The 19,498-nt window shown below is 41.6% G+C and overlaps 1 protein-coding gene across 2 annotated transcripts in view; it reads left to right on the forward strand.

Moving 5' to 3' along the window:
* Positions 1–278: 278 nt before the first annotated feature.
* Positions 279–19,498, forward strand: part of EEA1 (early endosome antigen 1) — a 77,821-nt gene continuing 58,601 nt past the window's right edge. The window contains exons 1-3 of one of the 2 annotated variants that reach the window (XM_066995096.1): positions 279–437; positions 7,249–7,341; positions 10,293–10,415. In XM_066995096.1, the coding sequence (XP_066851197.1) occupies positions 414–437; positions 7,249–7,341; positions 10,293–10,415 (240 nt within the window). In that variant the 5' untranslated portion in view covers positions 279–413. The remainder of the gene's footprint in view (positions 438–7,248; positions 7,342–10,292; positions 10,416–19,498) is intronic. The other variant, XM_066995101.1, reaches the window with a different exon arrangement.

A 19,498-nucleotide genomic window follows, 5' to 3' on the forward strand; every position in this document is an offset into this window, starting at 1 on the left:
CCCTGCCGGGAGGGCCGGGGCGGCGGGGAGCTCCCCGGGGCGGCGGGGAAGGCCCGGCCAGGCCAGGCCGGGCAGGGCGGCACCGTGCCGGGCACCCGCTCTCCCGGCGGGGCGGCGGCGCAGGGCCCCGGGCGCGGTTCCCGGTCCCCGTGGGGCAGCGCCCCACCGGCCGGGCTCTCCCTCCGTCTCTCCTCGGCTCCCCCCGTCCCCGAGGCGGGCTGTGCCGTGCCCTGCCCGGCGCGGCGCGGTCCCGCCCCGCCGGCTGCTCCGCCTCCCGGGCCGCGGCGGCTGTCACGGGGCTCGGGGCCGCGCCGGGCTCCTGCGGGGCGGGGGCGGCGCTGCGCGGGGCCCCGCGGCTTCCCCTCGGCGTGGCCGCCACCGCGACCGCCCGGCGGCACCCGGGCCCCGCCACCATGTTCAGGCGGATCCTGCAGCGGGTAAGGCGCCCGGCGGGGAGAGGCGGGGAGAGGATCGGCTCGGCTCGGCTCCTCCGCTTCCTGCTGCCGGCCGGGCTCGGGGCGGGGGACACCGGCCCGGCCTGCTTGGCCGCCGCCGCTCCCTCTCCTGCCGGCCTGGCGGCGCCGCGGGGACGGCCCCGTGCCGAGCCGTGCCGGGTCGGGGCCTGCCCGCCGGGCGGGGGCTGCGGGGTCCCCGCCCGGCCCTGGGCAGAGGCCGCGGCTCCGCCGGAGGCTCCCGAGCCGCCCGCGTCCATCTTGCAGCTGCCCGTCCGCCCTCCGCGATCCTCGGAGCCGGCTTCTCCCGGGGAGCCCCGCTGGCCGCACGGCGTGCCCCTGGGCCGAAAGGCTCCCCGGGCGTCTGCTGGGGAAGGCTGGCGTGCTTTCCTCGCCTGCTGCAAGGATGCGAGGGTGCTGCTTTGTTACGGAGGGGAGGAAAGTGCATCGCTGCGCGCACCGCTGGCTCCTGGCGTGAAGCACGTGTCCCGAGCTGTCTGCTCTCTTCAGCCTCAGTGGGTGAAGGTTGCCCTTGGTGTGTTGGGAGCTTAGTGTTACAAGGAGGAACTTCCTGAAACCCGGTGGGAAGACGTACCAGCGAGCAGGGAAACCTCCGTATCAATCTAATTAAATACTGTTGGCGTTTAACCAGGTGTTTGTTGGTTCTGAGGCATAACGGACCTTTGAGGAAAGATTATGTGATGTACAGAACACCTGGGTACAAGGGAAATTTGCCTCTAAGTGTAAGTTTAGCTAAAAACCTAAAGTCGGTATAAAAGTTTTCAGTGATTAGGAACAGCTATTTTCACTGAAAATCTTAAACAAATAACCGTTCCCCAGTGGTTCCCAAAATTACAGGATTATAGTAGAGCCAGTTGCTAACAAAGGTGAAACAAAGATGTACCAAAATAAATAGGGAAATGGCAAAATTTGTAAAGGTGTTTTGATTGGTGCAAATAACTATGCTTTTAAAAAATCGCTCTTTCATAAAACGCCTAATGCCCTTTCAGTAGAAGTAGTGATTGTACACATAACCTCATACGTACCTTTTTGACCCACAGTCTGCAGTTGGCAAAGTGGGAGAATAACTTTTGATGTGCTTTGGTGCTAAAAGTGAGCCTTTGGTTGCTGTCAGATTTGCACACAGAGTAAATAAGTATTGAAATCTTTCCCATCTCAGAGGCAGTGATTTGAAAGCCAGAGGATCCTCCTCTTGGTCCTCACTTGTGTGTCATTAATGTAACTGGCTGAAAGAGAAAAAACAAATCCTTGAAAAACCAATCCTTGCAGTCACTGAAACATAGTGTCGTATATAAGTCTTTGGTTTATTATTTGCTTGTAGGCAACAGGTAAACTTCTCCCTTACGTTTCTCTTTTTATAGTTCAGAGATTGGCATCAAGCTGGAAAGGAGGAAGACAAAAACTAATAAGATGCTGTTTGTAGTTTCAGTCACTTACTTGACATTCTGGTTCCTGATGTTTTGAAACATCATATACTTCTTTTTACATTCTTCCTGTTGCCTGCTGACCTTTTTATTTCCTCCACAGTTGTAATTTTTGTTTTTAGAAGAATAACCTCAGTAACTTGGGCATATTTCTAAAACAGAAAGTATTATGTACTTGTTACTACTGAACATCACTCAGTTTCTTTTTGAAGTTAGTATCTCAATGCTCTCTTGAACCAGGTCCTCCTTTTAGGTCCTTTCCCTGCAGGCTCTTCCTACATTTTATGTGTTTTCAATGTAATATCTTAAAGATCCATCTGTTCTGTGTGTTTGCACTGTAAAAAAATGTCTAGGAAAAAGGTAGTCTTTCCTGAAAGAGATCTGTGTGGAATGACTGACAGACAACTTTCCTGTCCAGATATTTTGATTTTTATCAGCCCTACTTACATGTATTCCCTGGAGAGCTGTCTGATTATGCTCAGCTCCAAAGGCCCTGTGTGGCCAGTGCTTCCCCTCCCAGTTGTTTGTTTACTGGTGGAGCTGGTGACTGCTGCCTCTGGTCTGCTGAAGCAGAGAGCAGAGCCCACTTCTTAAATTCACCAGATAACCAAAACTTGGATGGGGGCGAGCATTTCTATAGGGAGGGTGCATTTATTTTCAGTTGGTGGAAAACTAATTACTTTGGCCTTCTTCTCAGCTGTCCTCCCAGCTCTCATTTTGTGGTGAAGTATGCCTCTGTTGGGCCAGCAACGTGACTACTGTTTGTGTTAGTTTTTGCCTTAATTCTTTGTGTTTAGCAGGCTATCTGTACCTGTTAGCCACTGTGCTGTGTTTGGGTGGTAAGATGCTTTTGTTCTGTTTGTAACACTGCTTGGTACGCTTAGGTTCTAGGCGGGTTTTGCAGGCATTTCCGTATCTCAAGTAGCACGGTTGCCTTTTCTCTTGCTCCATCCTCAGGACTGGAGATATTGACGTGTCCGGGGTGCACTGAATCTCATACAGTGCCTATAATTCTCTTTGTTACGTTTATAATTACAGGGCTGGCGTGTTTCCTTGGGTGGGCGCTGAGCCGTGGCTGTGCCGGTGCCCTCGCGCAGGGTGGCGGGGAGGCCTGTGCCTCCCCTGGGCGTGAGGCCTGCTCCGTGAGACGGGTCAGGCGGTGGCGAGGGGAAGGCTTCGTGCCCCCCGAGCGTGGGAGGCCTTGCCTTTAACGCAGCCGAAAAACAGCTGTCACGCTTCCGAAGAAGTAAACACTACTACTGTTCTGTACCACAGTGTACTCTGACTCTGGCACGTGTGCTAATTACTTCTAAGTGATGGTGTTATCAGGTGTGCTTAATTAGATTTACAGTGTTGCCAGAGCTGAAAATCTCGTAGGGAGGCCTTGAAAAGATGTTGACTGCAGAACATTATTTTGAAGTGTGAAGTAGAATCTATCCAAATAAAAAAAAAAAAATTACTGGGAAGCTTCTGCAGAGAAAAAAAATATTTTGAGTTTGTTTGGGCTAAAATGTCTTTAAGGACAGACGAGCAAAACAGAGGGATGAAAAAGGGATGAAAAATGCACTGAAAGTTGTTTAATACCAAAGGCTTTGGCTGTCTTATCTTTTTGTTCTTGCATCTTGCTAGTTGCTTCAAGACCTTAATAAGTTTGGGCAGTAATACCCTTATGTAGTATCTAAACCTGTGTTGGAAAAACTGTATAAATCTATATTTGTTAAGGCATTCTTGAGGCTTAACATATTTTTCAAAGGTTTAATTTATTCTGAATTTAAAACTGCTGAAAGAGCTTCACAAGTGAATGGAGCGTAGCTATAGACAGATAAATGACTGTGCAAAAATGAGATGGTAGAGATCCATATTTATACTCTGTCATTTTAATGTATTAACTCAACTCATTCATTATATAATTTTCTATTCCTTTACAGAAAACAAGCTGCACTCGTCTTGCTTTCTGTTGTTAATGATGTTTCTTTATATTAGCTTGCAGTTTGGAGAAAACACAGAGAACAACATTATGAAGTTTAGCATGTCATTTCCACAGCTATAGCACTACCAGTAGAAATGCATGCTTCTCAGCAAAATAAACAGAACTTGGACAACTAGGAAAGAAATGTGTTGGGTTAGAGACTAATTTTGTGTCAGTCTTTCAACTCCATGCGTGGCTTTAGGGATCAAATGTTAGTTATGTTAAAATACATATACAGAAGCCTGTGTAATTCATAACTCATTTTTCTGCTCCCCTATATAGCCCAGAGCTTTATTAAGTAAAGAATAAGAAAGGTAACTGAAAACAGAGAGCACCATCCTGAGTGTTTCCCTAGTTCACAAAGTCGGCGCCCCATTTGGTATGTTGTTCAATGTGTTATTTATTTTTTTAATGGAACGTGGTATGGCAGTGGTGTGGGAGCCAAGCTTAAACACGTTTCTGAACGTATTTAGTCATGGGGTGCTCAATAGAAGGAAAATCAGTCCCGATGTTTCAATCCTCCCATTCTTTATTTGTCTGTTGAAGGACGTTTAAATTACAGTACAGCTTTAAAGGATAAGTTAGTTGCATTTATGGTCTTGGTCTCCATAACATCCTTCCAAATTTGTATTAAATTTTTCTTGACAGTTTGTATTACTTATCAGATGGATGCTGTGGTGCCTTTCTCCTGATGCGGAAAGGTACTTAATGACCTTTTTCCTTCCCACCCTTCTTTCTTGTGCATGCCACTCAAGAGAAGTGTACTAACCTTTCTAAATCTAGCTTTGAATCATTCTTTCTGTTTTAAAATGAGCATGTTGTGTTTTTTTTTAAGCGTTAAAAGGATTTTACTAGGTACTGTTTAGTAATTTCTGTCTCTCATACTACATCTAATCAGACAAACCATGCTGCGCCTTTTAGTGTGATTATAGCATGTCTGAGGTGTTTCATAAAGCAAGTATTTTAATCAACCTTGTAGTAATAATACTGTAATATAACATCTTTCATCCTGAAGGTTGTAATAATCTCTAATTTGTAGTGCTAAAACTAGCAGAACTTAATATGCAAATCTCATTGTGAAACGCAGTTCTGTCACGCGATAGCTGATGAACTACGTGCTATAGTGTTGTATAAGAAGTTACAATATAAAGCGAAGAAAATGTTGTTCTTCTGTCTTAGTTGTCATGGAAGGTTCTTGGTTTTGGGAAGAAATGATTCATTCACTGTACTGAAAGCGTGCTGTCAGGTATTGCAAAAGCAGAGATATATTCTGCCTGCCTCAATAGACGGTCAGACCATCTGTTACTCTCATTGTCCAGGGAAACTTTTGTTCAGTTTCCCTCTTCTGCTGTCCGAGGCTAGGTATGTGAAGGTATATTCTTCAGTTTTTGGAACTGAAGAGTGGAGCTAAAGGCTTCCATTTGTTGTAAAGGATTATTGCAGAAGTGCATAGCTGTTAATGCTGACGCTTTCTCATCCCATTTCTACTTGTGGATGTAGATATTGGGACAGATAGGGGTTCAATTTCTCAGCTTTCTGGGGGACTGAGGATCCTTTGTAGCTAATTGCCATACAAAATCCTTTTTATCATGCTCGGGTTTTTAAAGCCTTTTGAAAAATTCCTATCAATAAGAAACTGCTTCTGATGTCTTGAAATTTCAGCTCCCTTATGGAGGAAAGCTGTGGCACCTGACTTAGTCATGTTCCTTTATGTAGACGTGTATATACATCCTCTTTGGATTCGTTGTCCTCGCACAACATGGGTTCACAAATGCGGTCCAACCTCCTGCTGTGGGCAGGCTTGGCCACGAGGTCAGAGCGGGCCGCTAAGGCCTGTCCTCACTGTGAAGAAACTTTTTCTTACCTTGAGTGGGAACCTCCCATTTCAGCGATGACCCCAGGAAAGACCAGAATGAGGAGAGATGTTCTCATCGTTACTGTCACTAGCTCCCGATAGCTTGCTTTTGTCACCCCTGCTCACTTCCCTTTAGTCAGTCTATGGAGCCGTTCTAAAATCTAACAGTATCTCACTGGGTATGAAGTCCATAATCAGCAAACTTGACCTTTTTATTATGTTTGTTTGATTACAAGGCTGTAGTCTTTATAAGAGTTGAAAAATAGAACCTTCTTTACAAAACACAACAGGAAAATGTACCTCAGTTTCCAAGTACGGAAAAGCTTTCGTGTTGTACGTATGTTGTAAATCAGACTGATTTGTCTGAAAAGAAGGGATATATTCAAGAAAGAAAATCCTAAAACAAAATTTTGGAGACACCAAGATTTAGAAACTAAAACTATTTATCAAATTCTGTTCCTCTGTCTGTGGATATCAATCTCAATATTTAAAATTCTATGTCTTTAATCCCCCTACATTAAATTAGAAGTTCCTTTATAACATTACATGTATTTCCAGATGGGCTGGAAATGCTGAAGTGGCATTACTTCATCCCATTTTCAGTTGTCATCGTGGAATTAGATAATGAACTTTTGTTCTTTGTAGAAACTAGGATTGAGTATCAGTATTAAGATAATTTATTTGCCAATGTTTGCTTTACGAATGCTAAATCTTCTGTCATTGGTCAAGCGGTGGAGTTGTGGAGATGAGTAAGAGAAGTTAAACTTAATTTAAAACAAAGTTAGATTTAAATAAGGTTTATAAGCAGTGATCCATCCATCCAATTTTTGAATCAAGTAGTATTTCAAATTTATCTGGAATTTATTTTCTCTAAGTCCATGGTTTCAATCAGTAATGTTTTAATTTCCAGCATATTCACGGGAATTTATTTTTGTAGGTTGTCTTACTGATAATTTGGTTTAACTTAACCATAAGCTTGATGCTTGATTTTTTTTTTTTCTACTTCAAATTACAGCACTAGTGTACCTTCATGTCTATTTATCGTACCAGCAGGGTCCTTGCTCTTTAATTTTCTTCAATTTTTTTGTCTTTGAGGTTGTAGATAAGTTGTGAAGAAGGCAGTATGGTATTGCCGCTTCTGAAAATGTTTAGTTTGTAATTTCTGGTGTTCTGTTCGATAGAGAGACCTAATTTAACATCAGAATGAGTGATGTAAGGGCAGACTTTAGCTTAATTCTTTGTTTTGTGTTGAGCGTTCATAAGAGGAAGTGAGTTAAAATCCTGGCCTTTGCATTTGGTGTCTTCTTGTTGTATGATATATTGAGAGTCTTGGATAAAAGCTTTGTTGAAGTGTTGCACTGAAAATTAGCTAATTGGTTTGTCAGCTTGTTCATTTCATTACTTTTGTGGAGGGAAAATACTTCTCTGTTTTAGTAAATAGAAGAGAGGCTTTTCCACAAGTTGCATACCATGCTTTGTTAAACGCAGTCGGCAGACATTCATCTTCCCCTCCCCTTTCTCTTCCAGACTCCAGGCAGAGTTGGGTCTCAGAGCTCTGATTCTGATTCATCTGCCGCACCAGGAAATGCTGTGGATGTGAACAATGAAGGCTCCTCTGAGGTACTGTGCGCTGACGTGGAATTGGAGTTGTAAACCTTGTTTCTCGGGTCCACAAAGTTGCTGGGCATTCCTTTTGATGCCATACCTCAATAACAGCTGTACGAAGTAAATACTAGCACGTGTCATTGCCTAAGAATAGGTCCTTGTTTAAATAAAAAGTGAGGATAGATGACATAAATGTGTGACTTTTGATTAAATTTATCTAAATGGTCACAAGCAATCTTTCCTGTAATCATAGAGATGAATTATTAAAATTAAAAGCAAGGAGACATCAGCTTAACACTCCTCATTTATAAATGTTTTATGAGTTTGGAAAAACAAGGCTCAACATTTTTACACACTTATAATTCCTTTTCACCTTGCTTGTGCTAGCTGTAATGTATATTGGAAATTTCCTTCTCCATATGAAATATCAAATGTGTTGATTTTTGTCTGGTTTTCATTTCAAAAAGCTACCAGTTGCAAGTCCAGTCTATTTTTTAATGTGTTGTATGCCACGCTTAGCCAGCAGAATAAGTTGTTCTTCTTGCTTCAATCCGATATTACGATGTCTTTAGATTTACAGTGTTGTCAAATATTAACTTTTAAAAATGCAAGCTGACTTCACTGGCTGTTGAAGCTATTTTGTGCTAACACAGCTTGATTACCTGGCTTGCAAATGTGTATCAAGCTTGGCATACAAATGCAGTGCAAGGTTAATTACTCCTATTACAGCATTAAAGGGAGCAAAGTGCTCTTTCTTACACCGAATGAAGTGTGTGATGATTCAAATACTCCTATGTCTGTTACGATAAGTGATAAGAGAACTTTTCACTGTACTGTTTAAAATCCTAATTGCCTTCCATCTGTGCATCTGCTTATTTCTTAGTTCTCAAAGCCGTATTACAGTCAGTATAATCAGACGTTCATTAATTTCTTGCTGCATGTTATACATGTAGTGCATTTGCGAGTTCAATTCTAGTTTGTATGCATATTTACACTGTCCCTGAAGCAAATAAATCTTCTTAATTTACAGACTAAAATCTCATTACTTTCATAGTTAACTATGGCATAAAAATATGCAATGAGATGACTGTTTCTTTCCAAAGTTTGACTAAAATTGCACAGTTCTGTTAACATGAATGCAATATCACTGGCTGTACAGCTGGTGGGTGTCACAAGGTACCTCAGTACTAATGTGGGGTTATCTTCTTGACGTAGGACGTGCTTTAAAAGTGTTGTTGTGCCTGCACTACTACACCATTAGTTTTTCTTGCTACTGAGCTGAAACTCAAGTCAGGCCAAAGGCTGCCGTGTCACTTTTGGTTGATACTACATAACATATTAAAAAGTATTTTTTAGTTGTCAATACTTCCACCATCTGCTGCATTAGTTACAAGTAGGGTGTTCTCTTTAGCACACAATTTCAAAATCTGTTTGAAGCTGAATTCCGAAGCTGGTGATGGTTTCTTATTCTCCTGAGATTCATGCATTTTGGCATGCAACTTGAGCCTTTCTCTTGGCCTTCCTTTTCCTGTGCAGCTGGCCTAGGATGTTCTCTTTCAGAGAACTTTCTCTCCAAAAGCACCTTAGCCAGGCTTTGCAGAATGTTTTCTGTCCTTCATATAGTTACAATCCCACCTGGTTCTCCAGTATTACATAAAACCGGAAATCTAGTTGACTTGTTTTCATTCCAATTTCTTAACTAGATTTTCTGATTTGTATTTCTGTAAGATTCAAAGGGAGAATAATTATTAAATCTGGGTAGATTCTCAGGCTTCCTACTCCCTTCAAACCTGGTTGAAATCAATCCTGACTTTTGAGAGTTGTAGTACAAAACAAAAGGAGTGAGGAAGGTTGGTTAAATTCAAACTGTTTATTGCTCAACAAGAGAGGAAAGCTCATTTTAGTCCCTTCTGGGGCTATTATGTCACACCTGGACCTGTAATTAGCTCTGGATATGTATTTTATTCACTATGCAGTCTAAGAAGGAAAAGTTTGAGCCTCTTCTTTCTTTGTACCTTAGGTCCCAGCGCAACTCCATCTGCAGTGAAGGGTTGCTAAATATTGCATGTTTGCAGTCCACCTGTGGTGTACGCTTTTGTTAGTAGATACCATGGCTGCATTGGTTAGACAGATCTGTCACAGACCTCCTTTGTGGACGTGCACCTCTGCAGGGGCTGTGTTCAGGCCATTCTGTCTGCCCCTGCAGTGGTCTGCCGAGGAGGTGCAGGCATCCTGCAGCCAGCAGTGTGGACACAGACCCAGAGCATGTTATGCTACACCCAGCTTTTTCCAGGTGGTTAAGGATGTTTCTTGAGGATCTAAAGCTGCTGTTCTTCAGAATCTCATTTAACTTCTGGCTTTGGTGAATCCCTGGTTGAGTATGCTTAATCTCCACCCCCCTCTTTTTTTTTTTTTTTTTAATTCTACCAAGAAAGATGCTTCTTTTTCCCTAAGTGGGAATGCCAGTTGGGCACGCGGTTGCACTAGCACCTATGCCTCTTCTGCTGTAAATTTGCTTATTAATTTACAGAGGTATTTCTGCAGTCTTGATGGACCATCCTGGTCTCTTTCTGTCACGCATCTGAAAATGCCTGTGGGAAACTGCATGATGGATCTGATCTGATGCCTGTAATGGTCCATTCATGATTCGTCACACTGCATGTTCCTCTGCCACATGAAGGGGGTCCCAAGGGTGTCTGGAAAACACTTAATAATATGCAGCATGGTACTAGCTTTTAAAGTGTGTTCTAGATTTATTTTCATGTTCTTAATAACTGCTCTTTCTTGTTTTTTTTTTCCGTGGTATTGATACGCAGTTTGCAAAAATTAACCTTCCAACGGGAAGTAGCTGCAGACTTTGCTTTTAGTGATTTTAAGAACTTTCAGCATAAGAATTTGAACATCATTTGATTCCAGATCTTTTTGTGTCTTTATTAGTTTCTTAAAGACCAATATACATTTCACAGGGCTTCATCTGTCCACTCTGTATGAAAGTGTGTGTAACTCCTACTGATCTGGCTGAACATTACCAGAATGAACACACTGGGACAGAAGGAAGACAGGAGCTTCGTGACCTTCCAGCTGTTACTGTGGGTCTTGTTTATTTTGTTTCAATAGCTTTGGTAATGGACTATTTTAAATGAACATACATCTTTTCTCATGGCTTGGATGTCAGCTTTTTTTTTTTTTTTTTTAAGTGTGTTTTGTTTGATTCTTCACAGAAAAATAGTTGATCTCTTTGCAGGACTCAAAAGTATACATTCAGCAGAAGAATTCATTTATGTTTAGCCCTCTGGTTTACAGTTTTGTCTCACATGAAACATTTCAGTATTGGGAGACTCACATTCACTAATGTGTTCCTTTCAAACAGCTTTTACTTGTCTTTCTTGTAAATAAGGCTTGCATTATTTGATATACTTCATTTGATATACTAGAGTCAGTTTCATGATATAGTATTAGATCTTGTAAATCCTTTGTGAAAATACATGTTTTAAGCTTTTATTAGCTAACATTTTAAAGCAGATTTCTAGAGGGAGACAGATACGTTGCATAAAGGATGGAACTGAAGATAGGAATTTCAAAAATAGTTTAGAAGCTTCTCTTCTTGAACATTTTTAGATCCTTATAGGTACAACAACAACAACAAAACACCCACATCATACTGGAATTGTTCTATATCTCCAACAAAATGCAAAGGCTGTTTCTGTTAATAGACTGTAAGTAGTAGTGTGTTTCTAAATTCTTCCACTTGTAGGTCGTAGAATGTAAAATAACAGCCTAAAGCCTTCAGCTATCTGATCTCCCCGCCTTGGGAACCTTCAGAGAGTAGATTTGACTTCTAAGGGCAGGCAACTTTCCATGCACCAAATGAGCCTGAAAGGACATAAAAATTGTTTCGCATTCCTTCTGATGATCTTACTTCTGAGTTTTGGAGTAAGTGTTTACTCGTAGTTGTATAAGCTAGGTGATTTTATTCTGTTTGTTGCTATATGCATATGCTAAGTAGTGCATTTTTTTTCCAACCTAGAACCTAATGCGTATTTCTGCTTTATTTTTAAAGGGAAGACTTAAAAGTGTGGGACTTTATTCCCAAACATGCTGAACACCCTCATTACAGAGATTATCTCAAAGTCACCTGAGATCCCTTTTAAAGGACGAACTGTCACCTGTTAAAGTGAACAGGAGCTGTGGTAAAACTGGCAGCTGCTGCTCTCCAGGTGCACAGAGGGACTTCCTCATAGCCAGCAGAACTGGGAACTGGCTTCTGATTAACTCATCACCGCCACCTGTTGAAGCAAGGACCCTCTGTAGTGCTGTGTTTGCGGTCACATTGCTTTTATTTTGTCAAGTTTCTGGTCACTATGCTAGTGCCTTAGTTGAATAAGCTGTCACTTACAGTGGCAGACTGTGGCGTTCCTGATGCAATGGTATCAATAGATAACGGGATGTGAGCCATTAGAGATGTCTTGGTTATCTGAAGAAATCATTCTTTCATTTAATCTGGGCTGTGTTTAAGATAGTTTTGGGAGTCGACTGTGGGTTCTTGCCCAATAAGAGTTTTTGTTTTGCCACCATCAGTTACTTGTCACATTACAACTTTTTAACCTGATAACATTTGTGTGTTAAGTGTAGCATGCGAAAGGCAAATTCAGTTGTTGCTAACTTTTGCTGTTTGCTGTTGCTAAAGCTGTATTAGTTCAGTGATTTGATAAATATCTGGGAGAGGTGAGAAACAAAGAATGCTAATATGTAGGGAGTTATTTATCAGTTTCACCTTTATTATATCAGTGTTCGTAGAAACATTGAAAAATTGGGGCATTTGTTAATCATCATCAATGCTAGAATGTAAAATTGTAAATACTTGACTACTGAGAAGCTGGTGGTTTGTATTTGTTGATGGAAAATGATAGCTTGTATTTGCAACAAGCACATTCTGATCCTGAAACAGGAACACAACCAAGCTGTCATCCTTCATTGCATCTTTGCCATTCCTGAGGCAGCATCATAAGAAGAGTATAATCTGCTATCAGAGTCATCTTTTGTATCAGACCTATGAAACATTGCTGACTTTGGCTTACTCAGACTGATGTATGGCTTTGTGTGGCTTGTTGATACTCCTGTGAAAAGCTCAGGTACATTTTGCTGGAAACAGTGCTGAAGAAGCTCCTGATTTTTTATTATTATTATTATTATTATTATTATTATTATTATTATTATTATTATTTTTTGCCAGTGCATTGTCCTCGAATATGGAGACAGGAAGCATCAGAATGCCAGTGTTTAGTCTCACGTTGCGTGACCTGAAAAATGGCTAGTTGGTTGACAAAAGCATTAATTAGTACCTTACTTTTAAGTTTGCCTATTGCTTTCTTCGCTAACCTGTCTTTTGCTGATTCAGCCTCCCTGCTGATCAAAATTTTAGTAAGTCAGGCCGCTTGCCACTCTGTTCTCCTTGCCCTTCCCTCCCCTCCATCCTCCGTGCAAGGAGAGTTGGTGCCATTCTTCAGGCAGAGGTGTCCTCCCCTGGACCTTCTGAACGTGTCTGATGGCCTGCTGCGGGAAAGGATCCTCACTGCTCACCTGCAGCGTGATTTATGGTCTTTCCCTTAAATAGCTCTCTGTGCAGCCCTCATTTTTCAAACTAGGGATTGCTCCATATGATAACTGGTGAAAATAGCAGCGAAATACTTTTCCCCACTCCTCAAGCCCTGATGAAGCCTTACCCTAAAAGGTAAGGCCTACGCAGCTGCAGGAACAGGCACCATAACGTTGGCAAGTGTATTTGTCCATATATAGTCAGCTTGGCCAAACAAATTCCTTACGGAAGTGAAACACATCGCCACGTTCCCAAACAGGGACATTGTTCCCCAACTTTTATGTATACACTGGAGCCACTAACAAAAGCCGTGTGGTTCGTTCTGTTTTGTTTTCTTTTTCCTAAAGGAATGATACATTTCTAAACTGTTTCCACCATTTCCTGACTGTCTATGTTGGATGTTCATGATGTTTAAACAGTAAACCAGTGAAGCTTGATTTCAGACTTCCCGGTTTCTCCAGGGGCATCCAGAAAACCGCTGTGTGGCACTTTTGCAGTGTTTAGGATATGCTGGCTGTTAATGTCTATTGTCTCAGCTACAATGCAGCTAAATCTAAGTCAGTTTTTAACTGTTCTTAGGTTGTTTTCATGACTTTCCAGATGCTTAGTAAATACACATTTCTTGGCTAATACAAGCAAAATATGACACTGTTTTCAGAAAAGGCTTTTTATAGCTCATTTGCCTGGAGTGTAAATTGGAAAACTAGTTGTGCAAGAATATGTTTTCTGTCTTTGAAAATACCTCATTCTTCTTGGTGTTTTTTTCTGCTTGTCTCTTATCTCAATTGATTACATATTCTTTTTTTATGGATGCCCTTGGAATGTTGCTTTTTTTTTTCCTTTTCCTCTTTTTTTTTTTTTTCCACAGAGCATCATATCAGTGCTTTCATGCTGATGTTATATTTTATCCTCTTTGGCTGCTCTTTCAGCTGCTTCTCCAATTAGGTTGCAGTTTTCACCTTGCTGGTACTTGTCTGTTTCGCACAGGAACAAAAATAATTGGCTGAGCTGCGTTACTACATTAATTTGCTGCAACATCTGAAGAATACTAAGAGAATGAAGAATCAGAGATACTGATTTGATTTGGCTTGGCCATTTCATACGACTTTATTTTAAGAAATAGATAATCCACTGAATTTGAATTTCTAATTCATGACAAAATTGTAGTTTCGTATGTTGTGACAGAACTGTAATCCTACTCATCAATAGTAATAAAAACAGAAGCGAACAGAACTAGAGATTGTTTCTTTTCATGTCAAGAAGGATACAGACTCTTTTCAGGAAAGACATTGAGTCTACAGTATGTTATAAAATAAACTGTAGCAAGGCACCCTTTTTCTTTTTGATCAGAAAGTTAAATACCTGGTTATAAAGTTGAAATGGATGGATCTTAATTTTATGGAATGTGACCTTTTAACCCACTTTTCTAATAATTAGAGAGAGATGTCATCTTAGTGTGTATGTAAACAGTGGAAAGAGCTTTTTCTGGTAGAAGACGGGAAAAAATCTGTCAGTTTTATCTTCCTTTTAAGAATATATAAAAAGAATGACCTTATTTATTTATTCTTTAACTTAAAATACTTTATTTTTTGTCAGTACGTCAGACTTCTGAAATACATTACAGGTGTGGTCTTGCCCTTACTCTCTAGGCAGGCAGTTTAGATTGCCTCTGAGAACTTCCTGAGGATTCAGTTAATTGCTTCAATGTGTATTCAGGAAACAAAACCTAGAAACTACATGATACAGCTTTCAGCTCTGAAGCATTTTTGTCCTCTGGCCCTGAGTGTACACAGTTCCTAACCTTCTGTCCTGTAAAATGTTTCAGCCTTTAAATCACTGTGTAACTGGAGAATATCTGAATTTTAGTTGAGAGTTACATGTTTTCACTTAGCATTTAAGTAGTATCAGGGAAGGTTGTGGAGGTTCAGCTTCAGTGGAAAAACATGAATAGTGAATTTGGAATCTTTCCAAATAATTGGCACACTTAAAAACTAAAATCAGCTCCAGAAAGGTGTTTATGCCTCTGAGTACAAGAACAGGTTCTTGAATGTGCTGAAAAAGTTTTTAAACCTGCTGAACATTATTCACAGCATCGGCTTGTCATACCAATACAGTTCTGAAAGTTGTTAATGTAAGTCTGAGTTCTGAGACGTTGGCAAACATAGACCATGACTGGGAGGTATTACAACTTTGGACTTGAATCACAGCTATCACTTTTTGTTCATGTGGCTCACTGTAAATAGGCTGTAGGCTTGAGTGCTGGCCCAGTATTTCTGGAAGGTCAAAGATGAAGCCCAGAAAACTCAAGTTTATGTAAACCAGAACCTGGTCATGTAAACGACAAACATGCTAAAATATGTACTGGACCGAGCTGTTCCATAGTGCGTATGTAGTGGACTATCCACTCACCTTTTCCAAATTGGTAAAAGTAGCAATTATACTGCAATTCTATGGTGGTTTTTTTTTTGGTTGTTATTGCTTATTTTTTGTTCACCACAGTACTTAAATATTTTCCAAGAAGGGTGTTTATGGAACAAAATTGACTTCTCAGTGGAAAATAGCAAAGTTCCTTGGTTCTTTAAGCTTGACTCATGACGTAATTGCTGGGATAAAAATGCAAGATGTTGCAGAAGTTGTGTTTACATTAACAAATAGAGCTCCACGTGCACAATTCCTTTTATATGGCTCTCTACCACAGGCAGCTGTAGATCAGCAGTAATTACAGCAGCCATTTGTTTAGTTCTTTGCAGTATTAAAATGTGTTGGAGAACAGAAAGTTACCCCAATTTTAAAGAAAATGCTGAGGGAGCAGGGTAGCTATGTCTGTGACTTCCAAACTTAGCTAGAGTGCCTTCTCTCTTGTACTCCAACTCTTTAAGCAAATCTGAATTCCATTCTGTAAAAGCTGTTTTTGCCCATGGGACTGTCCCTCAAGAAGAGGTGGCTTCTTTTTGCCAGATAGCTCCAATTTTAATTTGTGATAAAGGAGCCTAGAGTAAAGTTTGCTGTGTTTTCACTCATTGATTACAGATTTCATATTAGCTTTACAAAGACTACTTCAGTAAAACTCTGGGAGAAAAGAGCAGTTGGTAGAAGTTTAGATTTAGATTTAAGGCATATATATGTAGCTGTTTCAAGCTCCAGTTATCAGCGATGGAGTCTGGGAAGCTGTTATGCTGACCCTACTTCCAATGTACACATTTGTTAGGTCAGCTGATGAGTTTCTTGATCCATTAACTGTGTTGAATAGCTCTCCGTTGATGGTGATCAGAGAGTTGGACACCTCTGTGTAGATGTGTTGCTTTTTTTTTAAATTGCACGCTGAAACCTTCAGTTTGTTGAAAAATATTTTTGCATATCTTCAGTTTTCTTTGCTCCTGAGTAGGGAAAATATTGCTTATCTAAATGTGTTGTCACAGAACATAACTTCATGTTTAGATCAGGTTTGTGCAGAATGGTGAGGAAAAACATTTACAAGGTCATATTCTGAAAAGGTTGAAATTTTCAATTATATACTTTCACTTCCCTCTCTACTCAGTCCTACAGAGTGATACAAGAAGCCAGAGGAGCAGAATCCGTTCAGTCCTATGCGTGCTGTTTTCTGTTATGTAAACTACTTCTGAATCAGTTCTAACAAGGCTGAGGGTTAGGAGGACTCCTTGGCTGTCTGGAGTCACTCTGGCCATGTTCAGTGTGCCTACGAGTCTGTGCCCCAGCTCTTGCAGGGGAGTGTTTCTGTGTGGGAGGCCAAAGTTCTTCGAACAGCTAATTGCCCTGTAAGTTATATTGGTACAAAAAAAATAAATATGGTAGCTCTTGTTGCAAGAGTTCCCTTCTAGTGTCACTTTGAGCATTCTGGCTTAGTTCCCCAGAAGTGCTCTATTAATGATTTGTAAAAATATTAATATTACCTGCAAGAAATTGTTTGCCTCGTATGTCTTTTAGGAGAGAGAAGCTTAACTTTATCAGGTCTGAAAGTAAATCTTAACTATTAGAAGATGTTTGTAGCTATTTTTCCCCTCTACAGGCTTGGCTATTAGTCTTTTTTGACAAAGGCAAATAAACGAGCATCTGGTACTTCCATGGATTTCAAGATCATTGGTAAAATTTGGCATTATAACCCAAGCTGAGACAAGACACCTTCCTATGCAATTTCTACGTTGCTATGCATTTCTACTGTTCCGCTCTGAATGAGCTCGTCTGTTTTGAAGTCCACGCTAAGGAAGACCTGTCCTGCAGAGAACAGAGTGATGCTGTGGAGGTGCTTGGTGCTATGCATGGCTCAGAAGCATCTGCCTGGAAGAGAAGCTTTTCCCTCTGAATCAGAAAATTGGGATTTGAAATTCAGTGCCTGTCGCATTCTCATTGTAGTGCCTTGACCACTAGGTCAGACGCTACTTTGAGCTCTAAGTTGTGTGCTGATTCCTAGTGGGCTGTTCATGCATGTATATGGTGTTTTCGTTTGGACTTCTTCTCTTTTCAATATTCTTGCTCTATCTTGCTTCAGAAGGTCTGCAGTGATCCTGAGAACTCTGTCCTGATGAAAGCTTGTGAATGTGGTGGTTTTGGTTTTATTTTTTCTTCTTCCTTAACCGACAGGTATCTGCAAAACATATTGGATTCAAAAAATTGTCACCTAGATTTATGTTTTATCTATTTATAAAAACAAAAAGCAACTAATCATCCTTTAACTTCTTTCGGGCTCTTTTCTCCCTACATAAAGCAAAAGATAAAGCCCAATTTGAAACATCAGTTAGGGATTTAAAACTTACGGTGCAGCACTGCAGGGGTTATAAGTGATATCTTTACTTTTATTAAATGAGGAATATTAAACGCCTTCCGCTTCTCTGTGACTGTGCCTTATGCAAAGTAACTTGTAAATGCGTTTCTAAATGAAATCTACCAAATATCTGTTGGCAAATACAACCTTCTGAAAACTGTAATTGTGCATGTTATGTGTGGCAGCTATCTTCTTCAAATTGGAAAAGAGTGCTCTGGTACTTGCTTGTTCCGCAAAGGAGCCTGTTAGTTAAGGAAGCCAAGTGGAGACTTACTGAAATGGAGACCTCCCTGCCCTCCCCTCCCCAGCAGTGGTGACCAGGGTACACCTCATGGTTGTAACTGTGCAATCTGCTCTTTATCCAAGACAAGACCTCACAACTTGATATAAATTCCTGGAAACTAACAAAAGTGCATACAAGATTTAAGCATTTCGGACCATCAGTTTTTCTTCCCTTCCTCTTCCTTCTCACTCATTCATCTTTAATTTAGTGCAGTATACTTTTGCATGTTTTCAAGATACATTTCAAGACAATGCTGAGAAAGAGCTTTGTTATGGTTGCACTGAAAAAAAAAAGAAAAAGAGAGACCCACCACCCCAGACAAGATGCTCACCTGGGGCTAACAGTTGCAGGCCCAGGAAAGCTGTATGCTGCTGCCTGTTACTGGCAGGTGCCCAGGGAGGTCCTGATGATTCTGGCTTTCTTACTGTAAAGAGAACTGAATTAACATTCAGATATCAGCTCTGGCTTCAGCAGCATGACCAGCCTGCAAGAAGCAATCCAGGCCCGAGTATGTAGGCGTAAGGCTTTTCTGTGGGAGCTGGGGCGCGCGCAGCGGTAGGAGCTGGTGGTCTTGCCCACTCCAGCTCTGGAAGCAGGGGGAAGGTTGATGTCTTCCATCCTTCCCCAAGGCTGCCCTTTTGCAGAAGGGTAACATCGTTCTCAGAGCTCGTGATTCACACCTTTAGGAAACGCTGTGTTGGCGTAAGGGCATGTATGCGAGCCGTAGCCAGCGCCGACCCCAGCAGTGCCAGGCCCCTCAAAAGCGAGGCCAACCCCGGGTATGGCAGTGCCGGTGGAGAGGCCGGGGCGGGTGGGTGACACGCTCTGCCCATGGAGGGGGAAGGTGGCTCCTGGTATTAGAAGGTTCTGTTATTATCTGGTGCCAGCAAGCCTGGCTCTGCAGAGCAGGAGCTCCCGTCCACCCCGGGGGCTCTCACTCGCAGCCCAGTCCCTGGACAGCAGCAGCTTTCCTCTGCCTCTGGCCCCTCGGCCCTGCAGTGGCTGCAGTCAGTTCTGCCTGCTTTTCTGGAAAATCTGGGGCTGGCTTTGCTTAATAACCAGACAAATGATCGATTGCTGTCCCATTGGGCTAATTGCGAACATAACCTATTCTTTGCTCTTCTCCAGGGCCCCTCTTTCCACAGAATAAAACCCGACCACACACCAAAAAAAAAACCCACCATCCACCCCAAAACCAAACAAAGAAATGAACTTGCTGTTTAAGTGGAAAGAAATAAAGGGCAAAATGAAGGAGAGGACAGAGCAGTTTTCTACTCTCGTTCTTTCCAGATGCTCTTAATTGTGCAACAAGGAGTCTGCTTTTCTCTCAGAACTGCAGGCATTCCTGTCACTGGGAGACTAAACTGAATGCTGAAAATTGCTCGGTAGCCTTTCATCCAGAAGGATTCTGTTGCAGGGTCGCTGTATGAGACTGTCTGCTTTCACCTGCTAGTTAAAATACATTCCTTGCTCTTTTTGACCGCTCCTATGGTTCACTGCCACTGCTATTTGC

This window comes from Anser cygnoides, chromosome 1 (genome assembly GCF_040182565.1).
Source record: "Anser cygnoides isolate HZ-2024a breed goose chromosome 1, Taihu_goose_T2T_genome, whole genome shotgun sequence".
Lineage (NCBI taxonomy): Eukaryota > Metazoa > Chordata > Aves > Anseriformes > Anatidae > Anser > Anser cygnoides.